Here is a 22,774-nt window from a genome sequence, read left to right as displayed (position 1 = left end):
CACCGCAGAGGGGTTTGTTTCTTGCCAGTCCTTCCTGCCCAGGGGGACAGACCCACTGACTCCAGTGTGAGTGTGGAGAAGTGGAGAGTGAGGTGCTGGGGCCCCAGTGCTCTGGGACACATACACACATACTTTACAGTGATTTTCTGGTGTTCAGGTAAAGAGACCACAGGACTTACTCTTACGATTTTTATAAAAACCCTCAACCTAGGGCCGGCCAGAGGATGCAGTGTGGTTCCTAACGGAATTGAGGACAGCTCCAGGGACTGGGCCAGCTCCTGGGACCCCGGAGAGGCAGCAGCGCAGACAATAGGTTAGAGCTGAAGGCAGTGCGGGGCCACCAGCTCCGAGCAAGAGGGTGGGACAGCCCTTGTCCTGCCCCTGGATGTGGGCAGAGGGCCTGGTCTGTGTGAGACAGTCCCCACCAGATTCCCCAGGCCTAGTCCTGGAGGGTCACTTTCACAAAGAGGGTGGCAGATGGGTGCTGGTCTCCGTTCTTGGACAGGAGGTGGACGTGGCGGTATCCTGGCAGGCGGATGGGCAGGATGCACAGGGAAGAGTTCCGGTCACTCAGGGAGGATGCTTCAGGGGACAGCTGGCCCCTGCCCAAAGATTCCTCCCCCCTTGCCATCCCCTCCCTCGGGCACACACTCACCCTGCTTGAGGCTGTCCAAGGGGATGGTGCTCTGGCCGATAAAGTCATTCTTGGAGGAGGCATCGTAATCCTCTACCACGAAGCGCAGGAGCGCGAGCTCTGGCACAACCACCTCAAACTCAAACTCTGTGTCCCACCACGGGTTGAAACCTAGGAGTGCAGGCACCATGTCAACAGCATGGACGCCAGCTCCAGAAGCTGTGCGTGGCCTAGGCCCAGCACTTACCGTTATTGGTGACCACAGCCGTCTGGCGGCTGGCCATATCCCGGCCCACGCCGTGGATCTCTACTGTCACCTTGGGGTCCACGATTGAATTCTTATTCTTGTTGACTTTTGGCAGCTGCTGCCCTGAGATGACCTGCAGGACGCAGGGGACAATGAAGAGTTCAGGATGGTAGTGAGTGAAGAAGGGAGGCCCACGGGCACCTGTCCCTCCTGTGCCTGGCCTTACCCTGACAGTGAGCCGCTTCCGAGTCCACCAGGGCCCCTGAGCAAGGGCTCGGGAGTTGAAGGTTGAGTTGGGGTCTCGCAGGAAGTCAGGCTTCAGCACGTACCCACAGGCCCCATTGTCCTGGAAGCGGCCCTGGTACACATCCATCTCTGGCCCAGGTGTCTGGAAGTTCAGGGCCACTACAGGCAGGACAGAGCAATCACAGGCTGTGGGCTGGCCTGGGGGGCCCCAGAACTCAGCCTTCTTGGGGTACACTGAGGCCTAGAGTCACATGGTGAGGCAGAAGCAGGGTCTGGGATCACTCCGATGCCTACTGCCCTCCTGCCCCCTAAGTGACCCACCACACCAACCTCAAATTCCATTTCTGGTGCTGGATTCAAAGGACAAGTGTGCTAATGATTGGATTTCAGATACTGTGATTTGCTAGTGGAGGGAATGTCTAGCTCCTGGATTACCAGCTCCTGAGCCCACAGATCCCTGCATCTGGCTCTGCCTGGGTCTCCAGAGGCTCCTGGCCCCTGGCCCTCCAGACAGAAACCTTCTTCCAGGCCTCCTCCCAGCTCCAGCCAGCCCATACCAATCTGGCAGCCTGCGTTCCACATCTCCACGGGGTTATAGTTAGAAGAGTCCGTTCTCCAGCCAGCGGGGTAGATCCTGCTCAGGTGACTCACGTTGTGGCGGACAAAGTTGTTTCCTGAGGTGGGTGTGGGCTGCTTAGAAGTGGAGGCCATCTGGTGAGCCCAAGCCCCTCCCTACCAGCTCTGTCTGTTAACAGCAGAGGGGAGGGAGTGCCAGCTCTGGGTGATATTCCAAGGGGTGGGAGCCAGTCCTGACCCTGGCCAGCTCAGGTGGTCAGAGAGATGGACAGCATCCTGGGGGTGCAGGGCCAGGCTTACCTGATTCTTGCAGCAGTCGGAGGGCGCGGTTCTCAGAGAAGGATGCCATCTCATAGAAAGCCTGCCCCGGGGTTCCAGGGCTGGGGAAGCCCCGAAAATGGACACTCTTGCAGTAAATGACCATATCAGAGAGCTCCTTCACTAGCCTGAGCTTGTCCTCCTGGGGGCCACGGGGAGGCCCAGGTTAGATTCAGAGGTTGGGGCAGGTGGGCACTGAGAGAGCCAGAAACCCAGACACGGAAAGACAGGGAGACAGAGAGAGGGGGGCAGAGGGTCTGAGTGGCAGCCACAGAAAACCTGGACAAGGCACACATCCCATGGGGTGATGGAGGGTGATGGGAGAGGGCCCCAGGGCTACTTCCCCTTCCCTCCCCCCATAGCTCCCCCTCCAACCTTGGGCTTGTGCTGCACGCGGCTCCTCACTGCCTCATCCTCCATCTCGGCAGCCTCATCCTCATCTGACACCACGATGGCCTCAGGGCTGCCTTCCCCTCCAGGGGGGAGAAGCCCCCCAAGCTTCTTCCCCTTCAGCAAGATCTTCCCCTTCAATTGCTAAGGATGGGGTAGGGGGGCAGCTGGTCAATACCCAGCTGGACTCCAGCCACTCCCCTGCCCTTTCCTCGGGGAACCCCATCCAGCACCTCAGGGGAAGGCAGGCTGGTGGTGACCCCATCCAACGGCCGGTCCAACAGCATAGGGCCAAGGAGGTTGTGCAGGTGTCGTGCCATCACGCGCTGCTGCTCCAGGCTGCAGTGGTTCTCCAGGGACAGGATGACGGGATAGGGGGACGCCTGGAGGCCCAAGGGTAGATTAGGAGGCATTGGGCTCCCCAGCATCGCTTTCCCCACCCCCAGGGGTGCACCCACCTTGAAGGCATAGTCCCGGATGGCCCTGAGCACGTCGCAGAAGAGGATCTTGGAGGTGAAGGTGTAGCCGTGGTAGATGAGCGGCTCCAGGTTGGGCCCATCCCAGCAATCGAGCTCCAGGCAGCGGCAGCCTTTGCACAGTGCCCTGCGAGTTGGGTGGTGGCTAGGCCCTCGGTCCCGCCCCCGCAGGTCCCGCCCCCGCAGGTCCCGCCCCCGCAGGTCCCGCCCCCGCAGGGCCGCACCGGATGTAGGCTTCGGTGCTGCTGGGCCCGGTGAGCTGGTCTTCCAGCAGGTAGGTGTTGTGTGAGGACGACACCAGGTAGTGGCTGAGCGGCTGGCCCATGTCCTGGTAGACCCGCCGGTGCTCCAGGTTGAAGGCGTTGCCGTCGGCCGAGAGCAGGTACATGAGGAAGCCGTCCTTGGTCATCTGTCGCTGCGCCTTGGCTGGGAGGCGGGAGGCGGGAGGCCGGGGCCTGTCAGAGGCCTCCCCGGCCAGCAGCCTCCAGGGGACAGGGGACCTTCCCGGCGTTACCGCTTTGGGAGAAGGGTCTCCCACTCCCCCTGTCTCGGGTCCTGAGCTGGTCCTTGATATCTCTTGTAAGGGGGCAAGTTTGAGTCTCTGGACCAGACCGTGACTACCTCAGAGTGGGGTCCTGTCTCTTCTGTGCCCCTTACTGTGAGGCCCTCCGAGAGCAGGACCTTCATCCTACGTCTCAGAGCTAGGCCCAGCATGGGCACAAAGAAGGAAGCAGGGAAAGCACCTGCTTTTCCAGCCTCCTGTCTCTTCATACCTTGGGGGAGGGGGTCTTCAAACTGCCTGAAGGAGGAGCCAAGAGAGGGGCCCTGCCTGCTTTCCTGGGGCAGGGAATAATGACCAGGGGCTGGCTGAGGTGACCCCTTCCCTCTTGGGCTGCTGTCTCCCCACCCAGTGTGGCCCTGGGGCTGCAGGTCACAGGCCCTCACCTGTCTCGCTGGGCTCATAGCGCTCAATGAGGGAGAGGGCCAGTGCCGGCCCCGCGGCCTCCTCCCGCTGCTGGTGCTGCAGGAACGTCACTAGCTGGTCCACGGACAGGGTCTCCTGCAAGCCGGCGGCCTCCTCAAAGGTGCGGTCGATCTCCTTCCTCTGGGTCAGCATCTTGTAGAAGGTTTCAATCTCCTCATCCTCCAGGGAGTCCGTCTGAGAGTGGTCACATTCCTGCAGAGCCAGGACGCCAGGTGGGTAGGGCTCAGAGCAGGCTCCGGGCTGTGGGCAAGGACCCACTGACAGGCAGACCCAGCCTCACTTCCCGCCTCACCCTGAAGATCTTCCGGGCATAGCTGTCGTCCACCTGGATGTTGAGCTCCTTCAGGAAGTTCTGCAGCTCCTTGAAGCTCATCTTGTTGTCCTTGTTCTTGTCAGCCTTTCGCAAGCAGGAGTGAATCCAGCTGGGCAAGCAGTAAGGAAAGAACCTGGCAGCCCTGGTACCCCTGAAGTCCCAGCCAGAGCCACAGTTCAAGCTCAGGGTCAACTCCTGGGCCCAGGTGGACTGAGGCCCCCTATAGATACAGCTCCCCACAGGCCTGTCTTACAAAATTTCATGGGCAAGACCTGGTAGCCTCTTTGGAGGAAATGTGACATCCGATGAAGGAGTCTTTTTTTCCCCTATTTTCTGGCTTTGAACCCTTTCAGAATTTCAAGAACATTTCTCTTCTCACTATAAAAGGGTTCATTACAGACAATTTAGAAAATGCAGAAAAGTACGCAAAGCTCCCATAGTCCTATCACCCAGGTGTAACTACTGTTAACATTTCAAGGTGTGTCCTTTTGGCTTTCAGTATAGAATTGTTACCCCACTAACTAAAGCACCTGAGGCTTAATTAATAGGAAACAGCAAATTTCAAGCCAGTGATTAGAAGGTGGGGACATCACATGCAAAAGCAAAGCCTGGATCATGGTGTCAGGATTGGGGAGCGTAGGTTCCCCACTTCTCCCTTCCCTCTATCTCTCCCGTCAGTCTTGACCTTGAGAACCAGAGAAGGCGGAGCTCCACGCTACATTCCACAGAAAATAGAGAGCTAAGTATAGAACAGGACAATGAGAACTCCTGAGCACAAGGAAAGCATGACAGTCAGTTTTTAGAAGAAATCACAAAGGAAACAGCAACATAAATCATGCCACCTAAACTTTTAAAAATTCTAAGGATCAAATCAAGAAAAAAAAAAGTTATCCATCTGACTGACTGGAGGAAGCATTTGCAGCAAAGGCTTTGAAGAATTAATTTAAAAAGAAAACGGTACAATGACCCTAATAACTAAATGATAAAGGGCTATAAACTGACCTTTTGCAAACGTTACTAGTGATCAAAGATATCAACAATTTGGAAATGAGATGCAACTTCTTGAACTATAAGATTAGCAACTTAAAGGTAAGGGTTAAGTGAAATGGACCCCCTTATCCATCACTTGGGCCAAGTAAATTAGTACAACCCTTAGGAAAGCGATGTAGGTATAGCTAAGTGTTTAACCTGTTACATCATTTGACTCAGTAATTCCACTTTTAGGAACCTATTGATAAGAAAATACTCCTAAATACTGAAAGGTTTTATGAACATAGTTCTTTGCAATGTTGTTTTTAGTGGTGAAAGACTAAAAATTAAATACCACTAAAAGAATTGTTCTCTAATTTATAGTGCAGCCAGTCAGGGGAATAGTACACAGTCATCAAAGCTGTTATGGAGACTACTAATACAGGGAAATACGACATAACGTTACACAGAAAATGGATACAAATTGTATGATCTTCACTATTTTTGGCAAATGCATCATTAGGCAAAATGAAATGCAGCAAAAAAGATTAGAGGAGAACCTAAATACCGGCAATTTCTGGAGGAAGTGGGTTTTCTGGGCCTTTAAAACTTCATTCTAACATACCCATATTTTTCAGGTTTTGTGTGTATATGCATGGATGTTTTATGTAAATATCCATATATATTTACATGAAAAAATTTTATGGCAAAATTCACAAAGTAAACCCTTATATTTATGGTCCATTGATTTTTGACAAGGGTGTAAAGACAATTCAAAGAGGAAAGAATAGTCTTTTCAACAAATGGTGCTGAAACAACTGTATGTTCACATGCAAAAAAATGAAGTTGAATCCCCCACATCACACCATACACAGAAACTAGCTCAAAATGGATCAGAAATTTAAGAGTTCAAACTATAAAACTCTCAGAAGAAAATGTAAGATAATTGTGGCTTTGGATTAGGCAAAGCCTTCTTAGATACGACATCAAAAAGACACAAGAAACAAAGCAAAAATTAAACGAATTAAACTTCACCAAAACTAAAAACTTTTGTTCTTCAGAGAATACTTCCACAAAAAAAAAAAAAAACCCAGAGAATGGGAGAAATTATTTGCAAAGCATATATCTGATAAGAGACTTGTATTTAGCATATATAAAAAAAAGTCTTACAACTCAATAATCAGACAGATAGACCAATTTAAAAATGGGCCAGAGATCTGAATAAACATTTCTCCAGAGACAACATACAAAAGCACATAAAAATGCTCAATATTATATTATTAATCACTAGGGAAATACAAACCAAAACCACAGATACCTAGTAAAAGAAGAAAAGAAAATAGCAAGTGTTGGTAAGGACATGGAGAAATTGGAACTCTTGTGCACTGTTGGTGAGGATGTTATGTGGTACAGGTGCTATGGAAAACAGTACGGTGGTTCCTCAAAAATTAAAAATAGAATTACCATATGGTCTAACAATTCCATTTCTGGGTATATACCCCAAAGAATTGGAAACGGAGTCCCAGAGAGATACTTGTACACCCATGTTCATAGCAGCATTATTCACAGTGGACGAAAGGTGGAAGCATCCCAAGTGTCCATTAATGGATGAAGGAATAAAGTGTGGTCTATACATACAATGGAATATTGTTTAGCCTGAAAAAGTACGGAAATAATAACATATGTGACAACATGGATGAACCTTGAAGACATTATGTTAAGGGAAATAAGCCAATGGCAAAAAGACAAATAGTGTATGATTTCACTTATATGAGGAACCTAGAGGAATCAGTTTCATAGAGACAGAAAGTACAACAGTGGTTGCCAGGGGCCAAGGGGAGGGTGGAACAGGGAGTTACTGTTTAATGGGTACAGGGTTTCAGTTTTACAAGATGAAAAGAGTTCTGGAGATGGGTTGCTCAACAATGAGTGTAATTAACACTACTGAACTGTACACTTAAAAATGGTTAAGGCAGTATGTTTTACGTTATGTACATTTTACCTCAATTAACCGAGAATTAAGATTAAAATTAATAGGTCTATTTTAAAAAAGAGCTTAACAACAACAGCAAGTGGGCAGATGATCTACTGAATAGATATTTCTCCAAAGTGATATACAAATGGCCAGTAACCACATGTAAAGATGCTCAATATCATGAGCTATTAAGGAAATGCAAATCAAAACCACCAAGATGCCACTTCAAACCCACAAGGATGGCTATAGTAAAAGAGGCCGATAATAACCAGGGTTAGCGACAATGTGAAAAACTGGAACCCACAGACACTGCTGGTGGGAATGTAAATTTCCTCTTTGGAAAACAGTTTGGCAGTTCCTCAAAAGGTTAAACATACAGTTACCTCAAGACTCAGAAGTTTGAGGTACATGCCCAAGAGAAATGAGAACATATGTCCACACAAAAGCTTATACACGAATGTTTACAGCAGCATTATTCAGAAGAGTCCCAAAGCAGAAACCCAAATGTCCATCAGCTGCTGAATGGATAACTCAAATAGCCGTGCAATGGAATAGTATTAGGCAAACAGAAGGCATGAAGTACTGATACGTGTGACAACATGGATGAGCCAGAAAAACATTATGCTCTGTGAAAGACTCCAGTCACAGCAGACTGTATGTTTCCACTTACATAAAATGTCCAGGAAAGGCAAACATATATAGAGGAAGAAAGTAGATTGGTGGTTGTCCAGGGCTGGGGGTTGTGGGGAGATGGGCCTGGGGTTTCTATTTGGATGAAAATATTCTAAAATTCATTGTGGTGATGGTTGCATTAACTCTGTGAATTCACTCAAAAGCATGGACTTGTACACTTTAGTGGATGAATTATACAGTATATGAATTATATGTCAATAAAACTGTCATTAAAAAAAAAGGTGGCACTGGATCCACCCTAATCCTATATACCTGAATCCTGATCGCTGTGAATCATAAACTAGTGTGTCATTTTGCCCCTAAATTCGGAGGTGAATTTGTTTCAAGCTCACAGGCTGGCCTGCACACCAGGCCTGGGGAAACCTGATCTATCCCCAAAGAATGGCTCAGGGGTGGGGCAGTGTGGGTGGCCTCCCAAACTCCCAGAGAGAAAAAAATACAGTAACTCTAGGAAACATGATTAAAACATCCAAGACTAGGTCTCCCACTGAAGCAGGCGGCTCCCCTCAGCCTCCCCGGCCTCCCAACTCCATGGTGGTTACAGAGGGGGGACAAGAGACTTCAGGGGGCTGCACTGCTGTCTGGCCCTTGGGTCAGAGTAGGCCAAAGAGGGCTGCAGGTACCGTCCCTTCTTCCCCTAATTGTGTTCCCCCCAAATTCAGGTATTGAAGCCCTAACCCCCAATGTGATGTATTCGGAGATGGGGCCTTGAGAGGTTTGGATGAGGTTATGACTGGCGCCCTCAGGATGGGATTCGTGCCCATATGAGAAGAGTCACCAGAAATCTCTCTCTCTGCCATCTACAGATGTGTGAAGACACAGTAAGAAGGAAGCCATCTACAAGCCAGGAAGAGGGCCCTCACCTGAACCCAACCATGCTGGCACCATGATCCCAGACTTCCAGCCCCCAGAACTGTTAAGAAAATTAAGTTCTGTGGTTTAAGCCACCCAGTCTTTGCTGTTTTGGTATGACGGCCTGAGCTGGGTGTCTTCCATGCCCAGGTTGCCCTGGGGACGACCACAGCCAGTAACCACAGGCTGGGCCTGGACCGACAGCCCCCAAAAGGATACTGCCGCAGCTTCTGCTGCTGGTCCATGGAGCCCGAGTGCTGGATGATCTTGCGCAGGCCCTGCACCCAGTGCTGGGCGTCGGCTGGCGATGGGGCGATGAGGTCTAGCGTGTTGCGCTGGTCCTTGAAGATGATGGAGAAGCAGCGGTCCTCAGGTATGTCCCGGGCAAACTTCTCCAGGCCCTCCGTGCGATGCCCCATCCGCACCTCCTGAATGTCCTCAATGGAGACTGCAAGAAGCAGGTGGGGATGGGTACAGAGAGAGCTGTGAGGCCAGCCCCTGCCCCTGACACACGCAGCCTCAGAGACACAGAGCCAGGGCTGGATCTCAGGCCTTGATCCAGAGAGGAAGGAGAGGGTCAGGAAGATGGTCAAAGGTGGGATAAAAGGGAGGAAGGAGGACAGGGACAATCCAGGGAGGAGAGACATGAGACAGCTGTAGTGGGCAGAGTGGAGACTCACAGGGAGAGGGAGAGACAGAGACAGAGAGAGGGACTTACTTTAGGGTGGGAAGGGCACCTAGGGTCCCGGGCTCCCTGTTTCTGTGCTGGGAGGGAGCAAGGCCCCTGGCAGAGGACTAGGGCAGGGCAGGGCTCTCAGACAGACAGAGATCATTCTGGAGCTTGGAGTCTGTGACAGGAGGCCACACACCCTCCTGATGGTACTTGACTCTGAGCCCGTCTCCCCCTCAGGACAGCCATAAGAGCCTCCTGGCCCTGCTCCTGACCGCCTGCAAGACCTGAGCAACCCTCAGTCAGCCCTGGCCCTGGGGCCTGGAGGCAGAGGGCCGAAGACAGAGGGAGAAGGGCTTGTGTCAAAGAGCAGCCAGGGTCTTGCCCTGCATGTATCTGTCCTGAGCTCAGGGAGCCCCTTGGCAGAGTCAGTGCTTCAGGATCCCAAGAGGCAGACTGGGGGGTACACATGGAGATCTGAGAGATGACATCATTCTGCCCTTGGGAGCCAGAGGGCCCTCCTGTCACAGCCCAGCCTTCCAAGCTTCAGGGAGCAGCAAAGTCCTGCCTGTTCCCCCTTCACCTGAAGTGTGCCCTCCCTGGTCTGGCTGGGAGCCAGTCCCACCAGCTGGGCTCCTGCTGGGCCTCCCAGCATCAGGGTCCAGGCTCTGCCCTTGCCCCATCCCCATCCTGAGCCATCCATATCCATCTATCCTGGGTTCTAGACCAGCTCTGGTCAAAAGCCTGCCTGTCCTTCCCAGACTACCCACACGGCGTGGCCAGGGGCATCCTAGCCACCTGCAGGCCCCACAGGTGTGGCATGTGGCAGGCTCTGAGGTGTGAGACATACAAACCCTGGGCCATCTAGGGTGCAGGGGATCTCCCTACTTAATCCCTCTGCCCACAGCCTTCCGTCCCTGCTTGGCCCTGCACTGGCTGCAGCTGCCGCAGGCTGGGAGTGGAAACAGGAAGCTGGAGCCATGGACGCCAGCACCCCACCCGCACCATGAGAAAGTCCAGATGCCTTCCCTGCTGATAATGCCTTGTCTGCCTGCGGGAACTAGAGGTGAGGAAGATCGTGGTGTCAGGACTGGGGGAGACTTAGGGAACAGGAAGCAGAGGCACAGAGGACTGGGGGCCCCTTCCTGGCTTCAGTTTCCCAGAGGGAGATGTAACGCAGTGGAGAGCAGTCACCCAGAGGAGGGAAGCAGCCCACAGGCATGAGCAGCCCAGACCTTTCTCTGTCTCTGACGTGGGAAAGAGCCTCTTCCGGGCACGCTTCTCGCTGGAGCACACCTGATACCCCACCCCGAACCTGTCACCCCTGCAGCCCCTCCTTTCAGGACGCAGGCCCCTCACTCATGCCTCTTTTTCATTCCCACCGCTGTACCTTTGCTCACATTGGGGCCCCTGCCTGGGATGTGAGGAACAGCCCTCGTGCTTACAGCTCTCCCGGGATGTGGTTCCCATCCAGCCCAGGTCTGGAAAGGCCCAGACTTCCCACTCCTCTGCCCCCTGCCCACCCCCGCCAAGTTCTTGGCACACGCTGGGAACCAGGCTTACGTACTGGCTGGCAGGTGGCCTCCTGGGACTCCCCAGGGGTTGGAGAGTAAGATGCTCCGTTCCCACGGGGCTGCCACCTGCCAGTATCCAACAGGAAGCCCCCTATCAGGGCAGAGGCCTGTGAAGGAGCCTGGCTGGTGCCACAGATAGAAGCAAAGGCTGGGTCACTCCTGTGTTATGTGGCTGACATGCACTCAGGGTAGTTTTCTGAGAGTGCTCTGCCCCCTCCAACCCTGCCCAGCCCCACTCAGAACCCTTCCATGGCCCACAGTCCCCAGGACCCGGTCAGTCTCTCCCCATCTGACCCAGCTCCTGTCCAGCTTCCCCTGTGGCCCTGTCACAGGCTACATGCCTGCGGGTCATCCCTTCTCAGGTTTCTGCCCAGTGTCCTGGGTCCTGGCAGACCCTTTCTGGGGCATCTTCAGTGGGCTGACTGTCCCCTTCCTCCTGTCCCCTTCCTGCCTGGGACCTGTCACCTGTCACCAATAGACCTGCTGGTGGGCTGACCCTGCGTATGCCCCCACTCCATGGCCAAGGGTGGGTCAATGAATGAAGGATTTCCAGGGGGTTTAGCTGTGAAATCCAGCTGCAGTGATCTCTCTGCACTACCAGCCAAATGTGGCTATTTAAATATAATTAGTTAAAATTCGGTAAAATTAAAAATTCAGTTCCTCAGTCACACCGGCCATAGTTCAAATGGTCAATGGCCACAGGTGGCTAGTAGCTGCCATACTGGACAGCATCGATACAGAGATAATTTCCATTATCATAGAAAGTCCTTTTGAATAGCTTTGGTCTAAAATTTTCCCAGCAAGTAAAGGTACAGAGGGGACCTCTCATTTTACAAAATCTTTAGGGTGTTCTGTGGTAAAAGGCAGCAATCAGCAGAGCTTTCTCCCTGAGGCCTTGCAGGAGGCACTCTCCAGCTGCAGGCCTAAACTTTGGATTTCTGGGCCTTTTCTGAAGCTTCTAGAAAGCCCTCAGGCCCACGCCATCGAGGGAGCTGCCCAGCCAAGGCCCCTCTCTGCAAGTCCCAGCCCTGCTCCACTGGAACCTCCCTGTTACGGCCTCAGTCCGAGGGAGGAGCTGCCTCCTGCGGCCCCACCTCACATCCTGGCCACTGACACCCGGAAGAGCCTCATCTGTCCCCGGACTTTGGGCCTCACCACACCTGCAGTCCTGGTCCACCCAGCTTCCCTCCTTCCCACAAATGTCTGGGTGGATACCTGTGAGTTCAGGCAGTACTGTCCAGCTCCCTCCCTACTTCTGAGCCTGGCTTTCCTCATCTGAGGTCACAGCTATATATTCCTACCCCAAAAGGCGTTAGCATCTCCATCTGTGGTCCTCAGTCCATGGCTGCCTTCTCTGGCCTGACTAGGCCTCAGTTTCCCTATCAGTGATTTAACAGGCTCCTCTTCCCCACGCTGGCCACCCTTGATTTCTCCGTATCTGGTCCTGACCGACCTATGCCCCATCAGACCTGGCCTCAGTTTCCCTGCCTTGATCCTGGTGCATGACTGAACTCCAGCCCCATCCCACCCCTGCCAGCATCAGTTTCCCCTCAAGCATGGGTTCCACACCCTGACCACTCCCAGCAGCCCAGGGCACTCACACAGCTGGGACTCCGGGGTCCGCATGACCTTGCGGGACTCCTGCCAGATTGTCTTGCAGTCCTCCTGCAACTTGTAGAAGCGTTCTCTCCGCCAGGAGTTGGACTTCACCTTCAAGAGTTGGCTGCCCTTCAGCAGTGCCTGTATGTCCTTGTCATCCTGTAGGCCTAGGGGGCAGAGCTGGTAAGATGCCACCTCCTCTAGTGTCCCTACTGCCTCAGTCCCCATGCTGGCCATGCCCACCTCCAGACCCTCTTGTCACCAGCCTCCATCCTCAGCTCTCTGCTCACTTCTCCCTCCATGACTTGCTCCAGCCTGATTCTGGAGCCCTGCCTTCTCCAGGAAGTCATCTTGAATGCCAGCTGAGACCTTGCAAATCTTGGGACACCCACCCACTCATGGCCACACTTTATACACTAAGACTGGCCACCCATAGCTGAATGGACAGAGGGAGGGCAGCTAACCGCTAGGAAATGACCTGGCTCTGAAAGACGAAGTGGGCCCCTCCCCAGCATACTTAGGGATCAGAGTGTCCTGAAGGGAGCTGGGACCAAAAGGTTAGGCAGAGAAGGAAGGAAAAGGGACAGACACAGGTGGAAATGGACCCCAGAGCATCAAGAGCCCAACAGCCTCACAAGTCCAATGACTCTGGGATCACCTCTGCCTAAATGCAGGTCCCCTTACTGACCACTGTGCGACCTAGGTAAGTGACTTCATGTTTCAGGGCCTCTGCTTTCCTGTCTGTAAACAGTATAGCATCCACCTCAAAGGGAAGTCCCATGTTGCAAGAGTCTGGGGCGATCCTAAGGCAACAGCAGTTGTAGTACTTGGTGTCCACATTGTGGTTGCTGTGGGGCCCTTGTTCCCATCCCTCACCCCTGCTGCCCCCATCCCTGACTTGAGTGGGCCTATGATCCTTGTCCCCACAAGAGACAAATGACCCACCGAGGCCTGGGTTTGGCCTGCTGGGATGCCCCATCCCTCCCTGCCCACAATCTCTGAGTGTCCTGGGTCTGGGACCCCCCCTCAGGATGTAGCAGCCCTAAGGCACAAGTGCAGCCCTTTCAGAAAACCCTGGCTGCTTGGCGCCCTCCTGTCCAGCTCTCTGCAGGGACCCAGGCTGGCTTGAGGCATGGGCTCCTAAAGACATAGTGCCCTTTGTCCTACCAGGCTCAGGCAGGAGGCACCAAAGGGATACCTGGATCCCCAGAAGTCCTCAGCCCCATGCAGACCCTGTACCAACTGTGATCAAGGAGAGACCCCACCACCGCCATAATGACCCATGAATCTAACAGACACCTCCAGTTCTAGGTCTGCACCTAGATTCATCACCCTAGCCATGTGTAGTCCAGCAGCCAGCTCTGTTTGGAGCCAGTAGGCCATCTCACCTCACTTCTGTCCCCAAAATGAAAACTCTGTGACTTTTCAGCCATCTTCAGCTTTCTTCTCCAGCAGAGCAGTGGCATCAGGGCTGTGCAGGTCCAGGGCCTTGGGATCCCCAGGCCTAATACGCTCTCCCACTTTACCCGTGCCCCACTCCTCCCACCACCCAGGCAGCCTGCTCCACACATGGACATAACCTATAGAACCTTCTGGACCACTTCCCCAAGCCTTGGCCACCTACACCCTCTCTGTCCCACCCCAGTCTCCTGCCTCCAGCGGAGACCCAGCCCAGTGCTAATACCTGCTCCCCAACCATGGCTTTAGGCAACCATCTTCCCTCTCTGTGCCTGTTCCCCCATCAGCACTGGCTGAGAACAGTGTTGGAGGAAGTGTCTCTGGGCCTCCTCAGACGTTACAGTCTGATGTGACCTTTCCCCACCTTTGTCCCAGGTCTCTCCACCACCTCCAGGAGACCCCCTGCCTTGGTGTTGGCAGTTCCCCTTTAGCCCCAAGGGGGGCCCAGTGGAGAAGGAGGGGGCTCCCGCAGGATGTCCTCAACTGTTGGCTGTGTCTGTGGGGCTCAAGACGAGAGGGAGGGGAAGGTGGTTCCCAGCTGCCAGAGGAGAGAGCCACCTCAGCTCAGCTGGGGGACTCTGCTGACCTTCCTGAGCCTGAGAAGCAACTGGGAGGGACACCCTCTCCCCCTCTGCCTGCACCCCACCCCCAAGCTGGGCATCAGGGCAAGCCACCGCGCACAGCACAGATGGGAGCGGGGTGGGGGCGTAGAAGGCAGGTGAGCCCCACCCACTGGCTCTGGAAAAACACTGTGAGGAGATGACACGTTCATCCTGTCCTGGAGCCAGGCTGTGGCCTTGTCTGTGGTCAGGCAGAGATAAGCCCCCTGGCTGCTGACATGCCTTCTGGAACACAGACCTCAGTCCCAAGATAGGTCTTGATAATCACCACTGCCCTCTGGGCCACTGGGAAATCTGGGCAGACCCTTCCATCTCTTCATCTCTAAGTCTCATTTGAGGCCCTTTTGCTTCTATGCCCTTGCTCCCTTAGCACCCAGAAAGTCTTTGGGTACCCCTTGCCCAGCCCCACTCTCAGCTGTGGCACTGAGTCCTCCTGTGGGAGGGTGGCGATGAGGGGCCTTTGAGCTCAGGGTGGACCTTGCAGCCTTACCAACGTGCCCAGGCTAGCTGCACACAGTGAGGTGGCCATGTGGGGAGTGCAGAGGGGGCTGCAGTGCTAATAGAAGGCTGGGTAGGCAGTGCCAGGAGTCCTGCCCATGTGCGAAGTGTAATGCATAATGGAGACAAACTGAATCTGGAATCCAAAGCAATACACAGCTCCACTGTGAATGGGATATAGTCATATATACACCACACTACCATACTCATCACACACTGCCCTACACAACATGGAAGGAGCAATGGGCCACAATTATTACATGGAGTCACACAGCCACACCACATACAGTGCCAGAACATCATCATCATCATCATAATAGCAGCCACCATAATAATTGTTAGTATTTGAATAAGATCCTGGTCTTAGCACATGTATTTAATCCCCCCAACAACCCAATGAGGAAGGCACTATCATTATTCCCATTTCACAGTTGATGAAACTGAGGCTCAAGGAAGTTACATGGTGGAGTCAGAACTCAGAAGCCTGCACACAGGGTCAGTGCTAGGAAACATTACCTTAGCCACCACTCAGGGACACCTGCCACAGAGAGTAACAGCAGAAAATCCACAGAACATACACACCATGACACAGGATGTCAGAATCACTCAGTCACCTGGGTCACCCACTATCACATCTGTCACCCACAGCCCTACACGGTGTACGGCATCACACTGGATCACACACTGTCACACTGGTGCCACTTGGTTACACAGCATTACATATCATTACAGCTGCACAGTGTCCCAGTACCACACAAATGACAGAATCACCACTGGGATTGTAAACAGATGGTTTGGGGGTGGCAAGGGGCGGGGAGCTTTGGAGGGGCTGAGGTAGATCAGGAGAATAGGTAACGAATCCCCCTTGTACTCACTCCACATACCACCCCTGCAAACACAACCCCACAGTGGATCACACACTCACAGAAGTATTAAACAGGTCCAATCAAAGGATCGAAGACAACCTTGAGATCAGAAAGTCTGCGTCCTGTCCCAGCCTCTGCAGATCTCGGGGGGGGGGGGGGGGGGGCCCTGGATCCCTTACCCAGCTTCTGCCCATTGAGTGCTGCCACCCTGAGGCTCTGATCCTGCAAGTAGAGCTCTGTGGAGTGGCTCCGGCTCCGGCGCGAAAACCCCAGGCACTGCATGACGCTCCGAGTGCCCCTGCCACCCGCTGGGCCTGGCCCGGGACAGTGTGGCGTCCAGAAGTCGGCCCTGGCCCTAAGGGGCGGAATCGACGCCCTGGAGGGGAGCAGGGGTGGAGACCAGGAGTGGATGGGCGGAGCTAGAACTCAGGGTAAGGGCGGGGCCTTGGCACTAGGGGCGGGACGGTACTGAGCGGTAAGGGGGCGGGGCCAGGCCCTAGGAGGCGGGGCCAGCTCCAGAGGGGCGGACCGATGCCCCCGGGAAGATGTGGCGAGAGTGGAATCCAGGCGGGGAGAGGAGGAGCCAGAGCCCAGGAGGCGGGGCGCCCAGGAGGAGGAGCCAGGACAGGGAGGCGGGGTGGGACACACCCATAACCCAGGAAGAAGATCTGTGGCAAAAGTCTGAGCCCAGAAAGCCGATTGGGGCGGAGCTGGAGTCAAAGAGGTTGGAAGCGGGAGGAACTGGGTCTGGGAGGTGACATGGGGGTGAGCCAGGCCCAGGAAGATGGCCGAGGGCGGAGCCAGGGTCCCGGGGACGAACAGGGGGAGGGTTTCTCACTGGAAAGGCGGTGTTCGGGTAGGGGGGCAGGACCTCGACTTTGGAGGCGGTGTCGGGGTGGAGTCCGACCACGGGGCGAAGCCTGAACCGCAAATACTAAACACTTAGCTGGGGACCTGGCGCAGGACTCTAGGGCTGGGCGAGATTGAACCGGGGAGCCAAACCCGGTGGGCGGCGGCCTGGGTTGCAGAGTTTAGCCGAGAACAGGGTGGGGCGGGGTCAGACGGAGCCGGGGATGGTGCATGGGCCAGGCAGCAGAGCCCGCCAAATATTTCACCTCGAGTACTCAACGAATCCATTGTGACTCAGCGGGCTGCTTCCTCACTGGTGAACCTCAGGCGGGCCTGTTTCCTTCTTAGAGAGTTTTGGTACCTGCGTGGGCTAGTCTCCTAGGTTCCAAATGCCAGTGGAATTCTTGAAAAAAAAATGCTGATCTTAAAAATAGTTCATTAACGCAGGCTTGCTTTGATAAATAGGTGAGAAGAACTCCATATGAAACTGTGCTGCCAGTGTGCTCGGGAACAGTGGGACCATTCATGTAAGTTATGACTTCCCTTTTATTTACCCAGCAGTTATTTACTGAGCCCCTACTGTGTGTCAAGGTCAGGACACCACCCAGAGGCTTGACTCACTCCTCTCTTTTACTCTCTGCCTCTGAATAGTTCCTTCATTCGCCTCACTGCAGCTCCAGTCACCAGCACTGGCAGTGAGTCACTGGCAAAGCCAGTTATTAGCACAGACAAGCACAGCTATAATAATAATAATAATAATAATAATAATAATAATAATAATAATAATAATAATAATAATAATAATAATAATAATAATAATAATAAACTGAAGCACAGAGTGACTTGCTTAAGGTCACAGCTTCGAGAGTAAATCATGAGAACGTGTGTTAGTGTAGATGAGCTGGAATATGGATGCAAACATGAAATTGTTCTTCATTTGGAATAAAGGGGAGCAGAGTGTAAGGGGAACCTCTGTTTCAGAAAAACCACACAAGGGTTCTTAACCAGAGGGCCAAGGACCCCTGCCAAGGACCTATGGATAGAATCATGTCTCAGTATAACTTGCTTCCTTTGAATTCTTGTGTATTGTATTTTATACATTTAAAAACATGATTCTGAGAAGGGGTCCACAGAATTCACCTGACTGCCGAAGTGGCCTGCGGCACAAAAAACATTAAGATAAGTGTGAATCAGCATGTGTCTGTGTAGTGTGGTCCTGGAACCCCAGGGACAGACAGCTTTGAAACATAATTGAGATTGTAGAGGGCTGGCCACCCCTAATGCTATGATGACTCTAGAACCCTTATCTCTTGTGGGTCCTGGCTTCTTTGCCAAACTAGATCTCCTTTGCCCACTAGTGTTTTACCCTCACAACATCCCCCGTCAGTAGATAGTGCTTTCCCATGGATGAGAAAACAGGCCCAGACAGGCAAAGGGATTTGCTCAGGGTCACAGTGTTAAGTAGAGGCAAAGCTAGGGCTGGAGTCCGGGTGTCCTGGGACCAGAGAAGGACCCTCCTACACCCTGCCTTCCACTCTTACAAATGCCAGTTTTTATAGTGGGGCAGGAGGTTTTCAGTGTTGGACAAGTTGGTGGAGGTGGAGGTGGTTGTGTTCAGTGAGGGAAGGACTTTGGGAGATAATGTCCTTTTAGGCACATCTGGGGACCTGCTGGAAAAGCCAGTGCAAGCCTGGCTAGAATGGAGAGAGCAAAGGATGTAGGGTAGGGGGATGAGACCAGAGGACTAGAGCATCAGTCTGAGGGCTTCAGAGGCACCAGGTGGAGCTCCTTGATTCTTAAACCCAGTTTTGGTCACATTTTTCCTGGCTAGGAACTACCTTATGGTGCCTTCTTATCTCACAAAGAACTCACAGGGCATGATCACTCGCAGGGTGGGCCTCGTGCAGAAACATAGTACCTGCTGGGTACTCAGGCACTGTTCTCATATTTGCCTTATATGTGTTACCTCATTCAATCCTCACTGCAATCCTATGAGGAAAGTAGTGTTCTTATCTATTTTATAGTTGAGGAAACTGAGGCACAAGGAAATCGAGGGATTTGTCTAAGATGGGAAAGCTAAGACTTGAACTCAGGTAGTCTACCTCAGTAATACATGCCTGTATACTACACTGCCTCTGCATGCTTCTGGGGTGAGGACAGAGGGATACCCCGTATCTAGGTGGGCCCCATAGTCCCATAGGTCAATGGAGGGGGCTCTTCTGCAGCAGATTCCCAACTGCCCAAGCCAGAGAGTGTGGTCCCACAGCATATGTCCAGTGCTGGGAGACCCAAAATATGAAAAGGGTACAGACTTTCAACCTGGAACAGCACAGTGACCAACTCCTCTCACCACTAATTCTCCATGACAAGCTCTTGCTCCCCAATCTGGTTTGCAGGGGGTGCAAAAGGCAGTTAAGGGAGGTAATTTTGGGTGATAAACTAGCAGCAGCAGGACCTTCAGGGAAACAGCTTGGGATTGCAGTGTTCATGCCAGCTCTGCAGGAAGGGCTGGACAGTCAGGCACTTGGGAGGCAGGTGTCAAACAGGATGGGCCAGGGCTGCCAAGCCCATGCCACAGGATTGGGAGGTGCTGACTGAGCCTCCACACAGCTTCTTCTCCAGGGAAGAGGCTAGGGCTGGCCAGGGAGAGAGACTGCACAAAGGCATAGATGCCCAGGATGGAGCCTATTCCCACATGAGCTGAGGCTGCAGCTGTGCCAGAGGCAACCAGAAGGCTTTTAGGAGGTCTGAGCATGAAGCAGGCATGGAAGAGGTGGCAGTCTGAAGGGTAGACAGCACTAGCTAAAGGTTGAGAGAGAGAAAGCAGAGGTCTCTACTGTGGTCCTCTGAGCTGACCAGCCTCCCTTCCTGCCAGTGTGGCAGGAGCACTAAGGACACCTTTGTCCCTAGGGGAGAGGAGGGAGCACTGGAAAGGGCAGGGATCCCATGACCCAGCTGGACGAGTTTACCTTGAGGAGCCCAGGCTACTGGTGTGAGGGTAACAACTCTGGGCACTGAGCAAGGTCTTTCTGGGCCATGGGGACCAGGTCTGGGCCAACTAGGAAACATGAGACAGACTGGGACTGGCTGAAAGGAACACCTTGAGTCTCTCTGAATTCCAGGGGGTCACCAGTGAACAGCTGGAGGGCTCTGCCTTTCCCTTTCCCATGTATCATTGCCATGTGTGGTTTAGCTGGATAGATGGGAGTGGGGTACTAAAGCATCTGACCCCAAGGGTACTAGAAAACAGGGAGATGGAGTTAAGCAGTGATTGGCGTGAGAGGGGCAGTGTTTGCAAAGCCCCCTAAGAGTGGGTGAATCCCCAGGTTGGAATAAAGAGTTGCGAAGTCCAGGTTTGGGGACCTGTGCAGCCAGCAGATCTCCAGCCTCTGCAGCCGGGAACCCGCCACTGCTCTCTCTCCTGGAGACAGTGATAGGACAAGGAGCTGGCCCAGACTGTTTCCCAGTCAGTCGAGGAGACAGAGGCAGTTTAGAGCTGAGACTTGAGCCTGTCCCTCCAGGAGGGTGCGCAGATGTGGGGACTGGGCTGCTCCGGGCCGCCTGGGCATCCTTACGATTTCTGCGCTGGCAGTTACCGCAGCGCCGTCCGACCTCGTTCAACCTAGCGCACCTCCTCGCCACACCCACGCCACCCGACGCGGTCCAGGCACGCCTGGGCTTTGGGGATCCTCTCTGGGCGGCCTGGACGGGGCCGAGAGATCTTGGTTATTCGTGGATGCTACTTCCTTTCCTCCCTGGCCCCTCCGAGTGCGCTGGACCCTGGAGCCCAGACTTCTGTGACCAGGATTAGGTGGGGGTAGTCCCTGAGGCAGCGGGGCCGGGAGTAGTCTTTGGGGAAGCCTTCAGATTCGCACCCTCCTTTCCCCACCCGCCGGATCTAGGGGACAAGTCTGGAAACGCCGAGGGTCGTGCCCGGCAGTCCCGGGCCGAGATTTCGTCAGTGCGACAAAAGGGCCGAGGGGCGGGCCCGGGGCGGGGCGGAGGGCGGCTGAAGGAGCTGGGGGTCCCCCGCTCAGGGCCGAGCACGGCTATCCGCGGGATCGGCCCAGGCAGGGTCCCCTAGCACACCAGTCGAGTACTCACCATGCAGGGTCAGGAAGTCCCCGCCCGAGTCCATGCCCGTAGGGCGGCGCGGCGGGAGGGGGGCGCCCCGGGACACTAGTCTGCGGCGACAGCGCGAGCAACCTTGGGTCCCAGTGGAGTGCGGTGGAGGGACCCGAAAGGACTGCGGGCTTGGGGGTGGGGGGGAAGGAGATCGGAGGTGGGCCCGGGACTCCGCTCCGCCCCGCGCCTGCCTGCGCCCCCGCCCCCTGGGCCCTCCAACCCGCGCCTCTCCCCGCCTCTCTTGGGGATCTGGGAGGAGGGCAGAGGTGGAGGCCGGGAAGCCTGGCCAGCCCTGGCCTCGGAGGGTGGGCGCGTCCCTGCCAGAAATAGCCAGATCCCTCTGGCTTCCTTTGCTGCCGCCACCCACAAGCCGCGGGCCCTGTCATTACCAAGGGCGGCCCGACCCCACGCCCTGCCTGTGGGCGCCTCGCTGGGGTTAGGGTGATGCTCAAAGGGATCTGGCACCCTCCTGGGGCAGGGACCACGTTATGTCCGACGCCCAGCCAGGCTGCTGCGAAAAGGAGCCTCGGAGTCCTGGAGTCCAGCCACGGCTCCCCGATGTCTGCTTTCCCTTCTGCAAAATAGGTGCCGGGAGGGCACAAGTTAGGAAGTCCTCAGAAAGAAATGCCTGAACCTAGTCCGGAGGACGGTCCCTGCCCGTCTGGGGAAGTTTCTAATCGCAGAAGTGCCCTTGGTAGGGGCTGGGGAGGAAGTGTTAAAAACTTACAGCAAGTAGATGCAAGGGAGTCACCTTTGAGCCCCTCACACCCCAAACTCCTGGCGATCTGTACAGCAGAGTGGGGGACAGAATCTGAGGTGAGGTGATAACTCCAGAGTTCCATATCTGGGTGGCTCCTAAGGGGCTGTTTGGGCAAGGGATCCCTACATGGACCCCCCCCCCCCACTCCCACCTTCAACTCTTGCAACCCAGACATCCTCTTTGTAGGGTACCCAGAGATCCCCCATGGGAAAATCCAGGGGTCCTGCTGGCCACTGACTTTTGGGAGAGGCCCTTGGCAGAGCCCCCAGAAGACCTCCCAGGATAGGGGGTGCTGAGCCCACCAGTGAATCCCCCAGGCCTCCTGGGCTAATAAAGCCAATGTGAGAGTCTGGCAGAACCAGTTGGACCCCTCTTGGAGAGAAGGCCTGGCTCACCCCAACTCCTCCCCCTCCCAACACAAGCAGGGCTAGGTGGCCTTGAATACCTCTGGAAGGGATGTAATCCTGCCAGAGGGCAAGTCCTCCCATCCTGAAGGTTGAGATTGGGCCAGGACTTCGGATTGGAGAGCCCTCCTCCCTCTGTAAGCCTCCCCTGCATGGAGGGGGCTAGCCCTCTACCTGGCACTCACCCCAGTTTGCCTGCCCTCCAACAAGAGCTGCCCCCTCCCCCTTGCCCCTGGAGGCCTTTCAGAGCCCTCCCTGCTTTCCATTCTGCTCAGGGATGAGCAAGTCCACATAAGGCCTCCCTTGGGAGCCCTAGCCTGGGAGCTGGGAGGATGAGGGGTCCTTTCTTTGCCCTCACTGTCTCTCTCCGAGGCTAGGATGCTCACCTCCAGGCTTGCCCTCTGGGGGCTTCCTCTGGCCGTAGGGCTAGTCCAGGACCTCTGACATCCCTGGGGGCCTGCAAGCCCCTACAGCAAGTCAGGCCTCCCCAAGCCCTGCTCTTCTTCCCAGGCAGAGACACAACCAAACTCCAACACCAGCAGTTGATTTAGCTTCATATGAAGCATAATTCCTGTTTATTCATGTCACTTCCTAGCTCTGAACTCTAGGCCCCAAACCAGGGCATTATCTGTCGCCTCTCCCTCTGATGCCCCTGGTGGGGCTACAGCCTGGCCCTT

The 22,774-nt window shown here is 54.3% G+C and overlaps 3 protein-coding genes across 12 annotated transcripts in view; 2 read left to right on the top strand and 1 right to left on the bottom strand.

The window, feature by feature from the left end:
* VILL (villin like) overlaps positions 1–8,769 on the top strand; it is a 32,637-nt gene extending 23,868 nt beyond the window's left edge. Inside the window, exon 22 of the mRNA XM_064496736.1 lies at positions 8,629–8,769. Within this exon, the coding sequence (XP_064352806.1) occupies positions 8,629–8,712 (84 nt within the window). The 3' untranslated portion in view covers positions 8,713–8,769. The remainder of the gene's footprint in view (positions 1–8,628) is intronic.
* Positions 175–21,068, bottom strand: PLCD1 (phospholipase C delta 1). Of its 4 annotated transcripts, none has more exons than XM_031469962.2 (15): positions 20,913–21,068; positions 12,520–12,684; positions 8,894–9,122; positions 4,165–4,294; positions 3,833–4,064; positions 3,112–3,313; positions 2,870–3,014; positions 2,645–2,794; positions 2,397–2,555; positions 2,004–2,163; positions 1,685–1,801; positions 1,108–1,286; positions 882–1,014; positions 656–805; positions 175–525 (listed from the first exon to the last, which is right to left on the bottom strand). In XM_031469962.2, the coding sequence occupies exons 1-15, from the start codon at positions 20,944–20,946 to the stop codon at positions 440–442; spliced, it is 2,271 nt and encodes a 756-aa protein (XP_031325822.1). In that variant the 5' UTR covers positions 20,947–21,068; the 3' UTR covers positions 175–439. The 4 variants fall into 4 exon arrangements, with proteins under 4 accessions (XP_031325822.1, XP_064352809.1, XP_031325819.1 ...); XM_064496739.1 differs by lacking the exon at positions 20,913–21,068 and adding an exon at positions 17,075–17,184; XM_031469959.2 differs by lacking the exon at positions 20,913–21,068 and adding an exon at positions 16,139–16,355.
* DLEC1 (DLEC1 cilia and flagella associated protein) overlaps positions 16,503–22,774 on the top strand; it is a 77,954-nt gene continuing 71,682 nt past the window's right edge. For 2 of the 7 annotated variants that reach the window (XM_064496733.1, XM_031469948.2), the window contains exons 1-2: positions 16,503–16,683; positions 17,274–17,335. The gene's annotated coding sequence lies outside the window, so the exon portion shown is untranslated. The remainder of the gene's footprint in view (positions 16,684–17,273; positions 17,336–22,774) is intronic. The other 5 variants (XM_031469939.2, XM_031469936.2, XM_031469950.2 and 2 more) reach the window with 4 other exon arrangements.

This window comes from Camelus dromedarius, chromosome 17 (assembly GCF_036321535.1).
Source record: "Camelus dromedarius isolate mCamDro1 chromosome 17, mCamDro1.pat, whole genome shotgun sequence".
NCBI classification, from domain to species: domain Eukaryota; kingdom Metazoa; phylum Chordata; class Mammalia; order Artiodactyla; family Camelidae; genus Camelus; species Camelus dromedarius.
The sequence above is the reverse complement of the archived record's forward strand: the minus strand, read 5'-3'. Positions and strand labels throughout refer to the sequence as shown.

Bases quoted from the DNA above. Each gene is read 5' to 3' on its own strand.
- PLCD1 (XM_031469959.2), bottom strand. From the start codon at position 16,241: ATGCAGTGCCTGGGGTTTTCGCGCCGGAGCCGGAGCCACTCCACAGAG. The intron at 4,295-8,893 runs GTATCCTTTTGG...CTGCTTGCCCAG, and splicing joins CAGCAGCAGAAGCTGCGGCA to CTGGATTCACTCCTGCTTGC. The intron at 3,015-3,111 runs GTGCGGCCCTGC...CCCAACTCGCAG, and splicing joins AGCACCGAAGCCTACATCCG to GGCACTGTGCAAAGGCTGCC.